This window comes from Desmodus rotundus, chromosome 1 (assembly GCF_022682495.2).
Source record: "Desmodus rotundus isolate HL8 chromosome 1, HLdesRot8A.1, whole genome shotgun sequence".
Classification (NCBI taxonomy): domain Eukaryota; kingdom Metazoa; phylum Chordata; class Mammalia; order Chiroptera; family Phyllostomidae; genus Desmodus; species Desmodus rotundus.
In genome coordinates this window covers 2,777,066-2,787,879 of record NC_071387.1, presented here as the reverse complement: position 1 = coordinate 2,787,879, position 10,814 = coordinate 2,777,066, and the positions used below count along the sequence as shown (strand labels likewise).

At 61.7% G+C, this 10,814-nt stretch overlaps 1 protein-coding gene across 1 annotated transcript; it reads left to right on the top strand.

Annotated features, from left to right (window-relative positions):
• Positions 1–1,481: 1,481 nt before the first annotated feature.
• On the top strand, positions 1,482–8,936 carry CEL (carboxyl ester lipase). Its single transcript, XM_024562525.3, has 11 exons — positions 1,482–1,640; positions 3,637–3,787; positions 3,878–4,000; positions 4,181–4,378; positions 4,822–4,952; positions 5,127–5,234; positions 5,376–5,493; positions 6,634–6,820; positions 6,995–7,198; positions 8,033–8,230; positions 8,523–8,936. Exons 1-11 carry the CDS (start codon positions 1,497–1,499, stop codon positions 8,836–8,838), a joined length of 1,878 nt encoding a protein of 625 aa, XP_024418293.3. The 5' UTR covers positions 1,482–1,496; the 3' UTR covers positions 8,839–8,936.
• Positions 8,937–10,814: the final 1,878 nt, after the last annotated feature.

Sequence of the window (10,814 nt, the reverse complement as noted above, 5' to 3'; positions counted from 1 at the left end):
TGCCCCGGTATTTCATCTCCCAGAGGCCGTGGACTGGACAATGCTAGTCTGTTCTGGAAATTACTGAGAGTGCTTACCCCATCTTTGTTGTTACCTTTTCTGTGTGGGACCATGTGGGCTCCTTATTGTTAAATAAGTGACCACCCCAGATCGTTAAAATGTGGGGCTCTGCCCCCTCCTTTCCTCCTACAAAGAACACAGCACTGACTGTCCCCGAGCACACAGGGCCCGTCCCTCGTACTCAGAATCACTTCCCTTAGAAGGGTTCTCAGAATCGCAAGGGCCAGAAAAAAGGCACGTTAGCCCACACACTTCCTCGTCCACTGCACCACCCCTCACACCCTCTGCTCCCTGGCCTCAGCCACACCTGCCTGGCTCCGCTTCCTGCTGTCCTAGCCCCTCCCCACCTACATCCCACAGCTCGGGATGCTGGGTGGGGGGCGCAGACAGGCCCGATTTGTGTAGATCCCTGTGGGAGTTGGGGGCAGCCTCAGGCATGACCTAAGCGGGGCTGCAGCCTGCATTTGGAGCGCAGCTCCCAGGCAGCAAAGAAGCTGTCCGGACCCAGGCTGAGGGTCTGTCGGCCTGGGGGGCTCGGGTGGTCCCCCGGTTCCTGGATGCACCCCTTCACTGGGGACGGCTCTGTGGCCAAACCCCTCAAAGGCAAGAGAGCCTTGGGCTTTGTCCATGGTGGTCTCTCTTTAATAACCTTCTGTGGTTACGAAAGTAAGACGCACCCCCTGAAGCACAGCGGTGGGCTCTCGCTGTTGTCTCAGTATTCCCCATCTCTCTGGCTCTGTCTCTGTCCCTCGTCTGTCTCTGTCCCTCTTCCTCTGTCTGTCTCTCTCTCTGGTATGCCCCAAGCCCTTCCTTTTTCTCTGGGAAGCCCACCAGGCTGGGCTATGGCCCCTTCCCTCGATGCCTGTGCCCACCCGAGCCCCTTGTCCTCCCCTCCCAGGCCTACTCACGCCGAATGTGAGGTCTTCCCCACACCCTGAGGGCAGGGTCCCCACACCCAGCTCAGACCACACACCAGTGGGCCCTGGAAACAAGGCTCAGCAACACGGGCTGCCCAGTAGCACACAGCCACCTCTGTCCCAGAAGTCACATGCCCAATCTCCTATAAACATCCTTCGCTGGGCTCGGGTTGTCGGGGTCGGAGCTCAAGCAGGGCGTGGAGACAAAGCATGCCCCCTTCTCCGAGGATGGCACCAAGCCCTGGTGGATGAGTCAGAAGGCACCCAGCCAGGCCCCGCCCCTGCAGCCCCTGCCCTGTGCCACCTGCCTCTGTTCCCAGCAACTGCCCAGGCGCACTGTGGGCCCAGGTACCTGGTAACAGCCAGTCTTGCACCCACACACGTGTGTGAGTGTGTATGCACAGGCACCTGTGTGACCTTGGCCTAGTCTGGGAGCTGTCTCCTGGCCCCGGGCATACCGCCTGGGGGAAGGGGCAGAGGTAGGAGGAAGGGAAAAGGACCCTCCACAGGCAGCTGCCAATGCAGGCTTCCAGCTGGCTCCAGCCCCATAAATACCCATGGGCTGGAGGGAGGGCCATCCTGAGGCAGGCACACGCCATGGGCCACCTGCAGCTGCTGGTTTTGGGCTTCACCTGCTGCCTGGCAGCAGTGAGCTCGGCAAAGGTAAGTGAGAGCCCGGCAGAGGAGGCAGGGCCCCCTGTCCTCTGCTACATGACATAGATCTTGGGACTGGGGATGGCAGAGTGTAGGGAAGACAGACAGATGAGTCCCTGGCGGAAAGAGCCCCCCTCTCCCCGCAGGAAGAGAGCCAACAGCTCTCCCAGGGGCTCGTCCTGGGCCTGCCCTCATTCTCGTGGTGACTGGGGTGCAGACCAAATACAGGACGCCCAGTTAAACTGAGTTTCACACACCACGCGGTCTGGGGTATAGGTGTGCCCCACACAGCATGTAGGATACTCGCACACTAAAAACAAATATTCATTGTTCATCTGAAATGCAAGTGTCAGCGGGTGCCCTGCCTGTTTAGTTGCTGAGTCTGGCAACTGACCCACAACACCCTTCCCTCTGGCTGCTTCCTCTCTCCGGGGAGGTTGACAGTGTCCCCTTTCACAGAAGGGGGATGGGGACACTGAGTGGGCCAGCAATTTGCCCAACATCATGCAGCCCCTGTGTCTGAACAGGGGTCAGGAACTCAGTCTAGTCCAACCCGGACTCTGGCTGCCGGCAAAACCCCCCTGTCCTGGGGCGGGGGGGGGGGGGGGGTCACACACACCTGCTGGCTAGTGGCCGGGTCTCCTCCAGGACGAGTCGGGAGGCCTCTGGGGGCATCTATAGAGCCTGTCCTTCCTCACTGTCCTCCCGTGGGTGTGAGGGACAGGGCAGGCCAAGCGCCTTTAGGACAGAAAGCCCAACAGCTCCACACAGACTTCAATGGGGGAGCCCAGCGCCCCACCAGGCTGTTTCCCACCCCACCTGCTGTCTCCCCACCCACTGTCCTGTGCCCTCATCCTTGCTCTCATCTCCCCACTGTCCCAGGACCTGCCCCTGCACCCTGAAGGTTCCAAGATGGGTCCCAGGCCGCCTCTGCCAGCGAGGGGCAGTCCTTCTCTTTCTTCAGGGAGTCCTTTTCCAGGTGCTAAAAGGACCTGGTTGTCTCCACGTTGCTCCAGCAGCCAGTGCCACCTCCCCCCCACACACACTGCCCCCACTGCCAGGGTCCCCCTGCCCTTGGTGCTCCCCGCTGGGGCCCTAGGGGCCAACCTCAGTCACACAGCCCCCAGCCCTCTACCCCAACCCAGCGGCCAGGGAGACTGGTCCGGAAAAGTGCCTGGGGGTCTGGGACGAGGGGGCTGATCCCGAGGAGAGAGAGAGATCAGGCCTACATCTGCCTTGGGGCCCCCTGCCCCAGCTTCCAAGCCCCTGGCATGCGCTGCTCCTGTCCCCTTCCCCTCCCCAGTTCTAGCCACCCTGCCCTTGCCCACCTGGACCCCAGCACAGGTGACAGCCAGGTAGCTGTGACCTGACAGGCAGGAGGCAGCCCTGGGAGGGGATAAGAGGCTGGCTCTGACCAGCAACCACCAACAGGACAGCCTGGTCCCCTCCAGGGACGAGGGGCAGAGGATTGCCAGCCCCCAGGCCACCCACATGGGGCCAGCTCAGTGTGAGGACGGGACACACAGTGGAGGTTCTGATGGTGGGAGAGCGAGGGGGGAGGAGAAAGAAGGGCCCCCACACAGGGAGCTCATAGCTGGGCATGAAGCATCTCCTGCTGCCGGCACCTGGACCAGCTAACAGGCTCCTAGGAGACACCACCGTCACCCACCTTTCAGAGGGGGAAACTGAGGTTCACGGTTACAGCTAGGCCAGAATCCAAACCTCCACCAGCCTCTCCCACCCTTGTCAGAGGGCTTCCCCAAATGGGAACATAGTGGTTGAAGCAGCTTCCACTGAGATTCCAGGGCAGGACATCCCTAGGTTGGGGGTAAGGCAGCAAGCTGCTCCTTTAGGAATGAAGGCAACTGGGGATCTTGGTCTCAGGTGCGCATCGGCCCCACCTTGAAGCTGTCTCTGGGCCCCCGGGCCCTGTTGAGGTCGCCCTCCACCCCTGAGGGGGCCGCCCAGCCTGAGCCACCCTGAGCCTGCCTGCCTCTCACCGCAGCTGGGCGCTGTGTACACGGAAGGAGGCTTTGTGGAAGGCGTCAACAAGAAGCTCGGCCTTTTCGGCAACTATGTCGACATCTTCAAGGGCATCCCCTTCGCCGCTGCCCCCAAGGCCCTGGAGAATCCCCAGCGACACCCCGGCTGGCAAGGTGCGAGTGGGTGCGTGCTGGCAGGCCCTGCGGCAGGGGTGGGTGTGGTGGGGCCACCATCCTCATGCCAGCCCCTCCGGCCACCCACAGGGACCCTGAAGGCCAAGGACTTCAAGAAGCGATGCCTCCAAGCCACCATCACCCAGGATAACACCTACGGCTCCGAGGACTGCCTCTACCTCAACATCTGGGTCCCCCAGGGCAAGAAGGAAGGTGCGCCCACCCCTGCCCTGTGCTCTCCAGCTCCCTGAGCCCTGCAGGGGGTGCCCAGGCAACCAGAGCCCTTGGTTGCATCTGGGGCTCCTCTGGAGCTGAAATTCCCTGAGATCAGCACCCAGAGGGGAGGGCGGCCAGGGGGCATCTGGGGTCACCGAGCCCGCTTTCCTGCCTCAGTCTCTCGGGACCTGCCCGTCATGATCTGGGTCTACGGGGGCGCCTTCCTCATGGGGGCCGGCCAGGGGGCCAACTTCCTCAGAAACTACCTGTACGACGGCAAGGAGATCGCCACCCGGGGCAACGTCATCGTGGTCACCTTCAACTACCGTGTCGGGCCCCTGGGCTTCCTCAGCACCGGGGACTCCCACCTGCCAGGTCCGCTGGGTGCCTCCGGTGGGGATGCCCCTCAGCATCCCTCAATCCCAGACATCTCCTGACGGGCCCCCCGAAAGGCCCAGAATTCTATTCGCAGAGCCAGGAAGCTAGAGATGGACTGTGAGACACAGGATTCCCTTGGCAGCTGCAGCGAAAGAGGAGAGACTGCCAGACAGACAGACAGGGACCCAGAGAGGGACCAGGGGGTGGGGACAGGGGGCCAAGGGAAAGAGACAGAAGATAAGACATGCAGGTAGCAGCTTGGGGGGACACAGAAGCCACAGGACAGACAAGAGGGGCCATGGCCTCCTGCTCCTGGTCACCTGCCTGAACCCTCATGTCCTCTCCAGCACCCTATTCCATCTGTCTCCTGGGGACCCACCCTCGTCCCACTGCAGTCCACACCCAAGGTCCCTGACACAGGCCCCGCCCCGCCCACCCAGGTAACTATGGCCTTCGCGATCAGCACATGGCCATCGCGTGGGTGAAGAGGAACATCAAGGCCTTTGGGGGGGACCCCAACAACATCACCATCTTTGGGCAATCCGCTGGAGGTGCCAGTGTGTCTCTGCAGGTCTGGGGGCCCCGGGAGGGGCAGGCCTACCTCCAAGGGGGTTGGAGGGAGCCAATGGGCACTGGGCAGAGCAGGGCTGGAGCTGACAGTCTGGCTGTCCTTGACGGAGGAGCCTGGGGTTGGGGGGGGGCAGGTACAGTGGGGCCATGGTAACAGGGCCTCTGTGTGTTGCAGGCCCTCTCTCCCTACAACAAGGGCCTCATCCGGCGAGCCATCAGTCAGAGCGGTGTGGCTCTGACCCCCTGGTCCATCCAGAAGAACCCTCTCTTCTGGGCCAAAAGGGTAAATAGGAGCTTTGGTGTGTGGGGGAGGGGCACGGTATAGAAGCCGGGGGAGGAGGGGAAGGGATTTCCTGCTTTCCACTCTCTGCCCCACCCCCCATCGCCCCAGTGCTGGCCTCACCTACCTAACCCCCATCCCCAGATTGCCCAGAAGGTGGGTTGCCCCATGAATGACACGGCCAGGATGGCCAAGTGTCTGAAGATCACCGACCCCCGTGCCCTGACGCTGGCCTATAAGATGCCCCTGGCAGGCATGGACTGTGAGTGGGGACTCCATGTGGGGGGAGGGCCCTGCTCCTGGAGAGAACAGGAAGTTCGGGGTCTCAGGGCCTCAGGGTCTCAGGCCTGGCCCCGTCACCAGCTCGCTGGCGTCCCACCGCCCTGCCGAGCCTCAGGGCCCCAGCCGGTGCCAGGAGGGGGCCATTTCTTCCTCTTACCTTCCGCGGGTCATGTCCCCTTTGAGAAGCTGATGAACATCTGCCCTCCCCCCAAGAATGCACACGCACGAAGTCACTGACACACAATTTTAGGGACCCCAGACCGAGAGCCTTCGTACTTGATGACTGTCCATTCTTCCCTTCGCTCCCTGACTCAGCAAACACCTCGGAACCCCTGTGGCCCGCCCGGCTCTGCCACTCTGTCCCCCAGGAGGGCTGGGGGTCCCTGTCCGGAAAAAGCCTTGGAGTGTTGGCCTCACCCGCCCAGCAGGCTGCAATTCTCCCTTGCTCATTCTAAGGCCAAGTTCAGGGGGCCCCTCATTTGCGTCTCACTAAGCCACAAGTGCCAGGCAGGCGGAACCAAAGCAAACAACGAGGACTGAAATGCAAATCAACCATTTCCCCAGCGGAAGGAAACCCGGGCTGGGCCTGACAAAGGCCAGCGTGTCCACCGGCCTGGAGTCAGCCCTGCGGTCCCTTCAGGGTCAGTCCAGGGGTCTGCAGGGCGATGCAGACCCGGCACAGTGTCTGGCTAATAGACTAGACAAGCTCCCCTCCTCCATCAGCCCCTCAATTGCTCTCAGTCTCCCTCCTCCCCATTCTGGCCCAGGGAAAGGACAGGGACTTCCCTGCCTTTTCCTGTCCCCTCTGTGAGGGGACAGATGTGGCCGCTGGCCCAGTGGTTGTCAGTCTGAGTGTGTTTGCACCCCAGGGTCATGTGGCAGAGTCTGGAGACAGTGTGGGCTGTCACACTGGGGGTAGGAGCTGCTGGCATCCAGTGGTTGGGGCCGGGGATGCTGCTCACACCTGTGAAATGGCCCTGCCACCTAGGATTATCCTGTCCATTGTCCGAGTGGCGGGCTGAGGCCCCCGGTCTCGATCAGAGGCAGCACGAAGGCTCCCCCTTGTCCCAGGGACAAGCAGGGCTCTGGGGGGTGTGAGTACCGGCCACTTTCCACGCAGACCCCGCGATGCACTACCTGGGCTTCCTCCCCGTCGTCGATGGAGACTTCCTCCCTGATAACCCCGCAAACCTGTTCGCCAACATGGCCGACATTGACTACATCGCTGGTACCAACAACATGGACGGCCACATCTTTGCCACCGTTGACGTGCCAGCCATCGACAAGAACAAGCAGACCCTCAGGGAGTGAGTAGGGTGTAAGGCCCAGGGCGGTGCCCGAGGGCAGCAAGGGGAGGCATACGCTGAGCCAGGCAGTTGGCATGTGCGGGCAGAGGGCCACTGTGGCCCCTGGGGGTGGGGAGCGGATTCCCCTCCCGCTGGCCCTGGGTGGAGGGCCCAGTGCCGGCTCTCTCCCTGCAGTGAGGACTTCTTCAAGCTGGTCAGTGGGTTCACCATCAGCAAGGGGGAGAAGGGTGCCAGCACCACCTTTGACTTCTACACTAAGCCCTGGACCCAAGACGTGTCCCAGGAGACCAAGAAGAAGACAGTAGTAGCCTTTGAGACTGATGTCCTCTTCCTGATGCCCACAGAGATCACCCTGGCCCAGCACAGAGCCAACGCCAAGTGAGGACCTGGGCAGGGGAGGCCCGCTCGGAGGCACACGGCTGCCCACTGAGGCCTCACTGGGGGCAGCCCCCAGGGGTCTGGGAGGCCCGGGACAGCTGTGATACGGTTGCTAGTAGCGCCCTCTGCATTCCCCAGGCCTGACAAGACTTGAGAAGGCCCCTCCTTGCCTCCCAGCCTCGGGGGGTGGGGGGGTGGCACAACCGTCCCTCAGCCCCAAGGCCTTCCCCCTGCAAAGCTGCTGGGTCTGGCAGCCACCCTGCTCTGCCACGGTCTCTGCATGGGCTCCAACTTTGCCGACTTTCCAAACCACTGTGGCCCGCGGCCACACTGCATGCCTCTACACAGTAATAGCCAATGAGAATAAAAAGCAACCGAGGAATGCTTAAAAAGTAGGAAGATGAAATTATACCCAGAGGTCCAGAATGAGAGCTTTGCAGCAACTAAGCAATACATTCAGCTCTGAGCTTCCTGTCAGTCAAGGCCAACAAGGAAGCCCCTGAGAGCAGCAACCCTGGCCCACTGAATGAAGAATTCACATTAATTTTCAGAGAAAAAATATCTGCCTTGATACTGAATTATAGGAGGAAGATGCCTCTACGTTTTGTGGAGGTGAAGCAGACAGACGTACAATTGAACTTGTAGAACCCACAAACCCATGAACTTGGCCCACAGCTTTCTCTTCCCCAGGTGTAAGGACCCAGGTTCTTCATGAGTCTAGGGAACTCCCGGCCCTGCCCTGGTGCCCTCCTGGTGCCCCTCCAGGTCCATCTCTGGGCTGGGAGGCCCAGGTGAACCCTGTGCCAACCTGGGCGGTTTTCCGTCCCTCCCCAGGAGCGCGAAGACCTACAGCTACCTGTTCTCCCACCCCTCTCGGATGCCCATCTACCCCAGCTGGGTGGGGGCCGACCACGTGGATGACATCCAGTACGTTTTTGGGAAGCCCTTCAGCACCCCTCTGGGCTACCGGGCCCAGGATAGGACTATTTCCAAGGCCATGATCGCCTACTGGACCAACTTTGCCAGAACTGGGTAAGGTGGGATGAGGAAGTCAGGGCCTCCTGCCACCGTGGCCCCCTAGGCCTGGGTTCCAGTGCCTGTTCCCTCACACTTAACCTCCTTCGGCCCCCCATGTGTGCATGAGGATAAGGGCTGCTGTCTGGGCCCCGGGACAAGCATGCGCTGGGCCGGTGCCTAGGACACAGGGAGGCACCCGATGGTCTGGGTGGCACGGAGGGCAGCCGGCTGCCCGGGCAAGCGGGGGCCGAGCCGGGCTGTGGCGCAGGTCCCCAACCCCCACACCCCCTTTTGTCTCACTTTGCAGGGACCCAAACGTGGGCCACTTGGCTGTGCCCACACACTGGGACCCCTACACAATGGAAAACGGCAATTACCTGGAGATCAACAAGAAGATGGACAGCACATCCATGAAACAGCACCTGAGGAGCAGCTACCTGCACTACTGGACCGTGACCTACCAGGCCCTGCCCACGGTCACTGAAGACGGGGCCACCCCCGTGCCCCCCGCGGGCGGCTCCGAGGCCACCCCCGTGCCCCCCGCGGGCGGCTCCGAGGCCACCCCTGTGCCTCCCGCAGGTGACTCTGAGGGAGCTCCGATGCCTGCAGTCATCGGCTTCTAATGTCGTTGACCCCAAGAGGCTACAGGGTGGGACCCCAGGAACCTGCCCCCCTCCCAAGCTCTTCCTGAATAAAGCCTCCTCTCTCTCTGGCGTCTCTCTTTGCTCTCCTGGCCTCAGTTGCTGCCAGTGCGGCGCCCAGTGCTCCCTGGTCTCTCAGTTTCCAGCGCAGGACGTGGACAGCACCGTGCCAGCCGCATTTCAGAGGAGGGAAGAGGGTCCGAGAAAGGGCAGAGCCAGGCCAGTGCAGCCCAGCCCCGACCTAGCCCACCAGGCTCGGGACCTGGCCTGGGAAGAGGAATGGATTCTACCTCCAGCTGCACCCAAGTCAAAGACAGAACAAAGAGTTGCACTAGCCTGTCAGAGGCAGAAGGTGCAAGAGGGCTGGGCGGTGGCTGCCCTGACGGCCCCAGCACAGTCGGGAGGGGGAGCGGGAGGCGGAGGTCAGACCTCTGCACGGTGGCCTGGACTCAACCCCCCGACCTCACCATGGCCCTGTGAGGTGGGTGCTGTGGACCCTTTTAGACCATCACAGGCATTTTGAGAGAAACAAGGCCCCAAGAGGGGTCCCGTGCCCCGGGCCACCAAAGCAAGGATCCAAACCCAGGCCCGAGACTCCGAATCACACAGCCTCGGGGGGGGTGTGTGTCAGTGCAGCAGGGGCAAGGGCTCAGAGGAGAGAAGGTTCTAGAATCCTGAGCAGCTCAGCCTGATGGGTGCATGTGTGGGGGTGCCGCAACAGGGGACTGGCTGGCCACTCTCTCTCCCTCTCTGGCCCACAGATGGGAGACCAAGACCTGTACAGCCACGTCCTGTGGCCCTAGCAGCAGACTGGCACAGGGACAGACCCCACCCTGGAGGGGCAGGGGCGCTTGGGCTGCCCTGTGACCCCTGGACTGCCCTGGGCTGCTGGGCTGGGCCAAGGGCTCTTGAGTGTGAAGGGGGGATTTCTGGTCAAAGGCTGAGGAGATGGACCCCCACTAAGTGCGGGCCTCTCCTATGTCCGTCCCTGCTCTCGGGGATACGCAAGAGGCGCGAGGGTGCCCCAATGTGCCTATCCTCGCCACGGGAACACGCACACACCTTCTCCAAGTGTCTCTGCCTGTGTAGTCTGCTCTCTGGAGCCTCCTGTGCTGCAAGAGGGTCCCCTTGGACCTCAGTGCCTCCTTCCAGCCCTGGGACCTGGCACTTGGCCCCCTTGTTGAGGAAAGCAGTCCAGTGGCCTATCACCCAGGAAGTCACGACCCTGCTTGGCTAGGCCACATCAGAACAGCTCGGGCTGTTGGGACCCGGCTTGTACTCTGGCCAGGCAGAGGCGAGCCCTCTGAGCCCTGACAGGGGCAGCCACTGGGATAATTCAGGGTGGCCCACAATCCACCTGGCTCTGCCTTTCCAGGCTGTCTCCAGGCGCGAAAGTTGAGAACACTCACCGAGATGCAGGCTGGAGACTGCCTGGGGTCTTGGAGGCGCCCACAGGGCCAGGTGTTGCTCTTTAGCCCTGATCTCGGTGGAAGACCGGCGGGGAAGCTCAGACCGGGATCCACCTCAAGGACACGATTCAGGATTTCGTTGGCGAGGCTGCGCCGGTGGGTCGGCAGTCTTGGTGGTCCTCCTCCTCTGCCCTCCCCCGTGAGAACGGGTCCAACCACCCACCTCCCCACGACCTAAGCAAAGCCCAGACCTGGGCCGAGGACGCTGCGTCCCAGGGCACTGCAGGCTGCAAGCGCTCAGCCCATCTACCCTTTCCGACCAGTGGGAACCAACGTGACTGAAATCTAGATCCCTCATTGGTCGAGAGAAACCCCAGGACAAGCCAAAACCCTTGCCTCTGCCTCCCCTGAAAGGCAGCCATGTCCTGGGTCAGGAGTGGGTCCTTGCAACTGTTATTATTTAAAAATCAGGGGGAAATAAACACAACACATAACATGCTAACTTAACTATTTTTAAGAGTGTGATTTAGGGACACGATTGGCATCCAC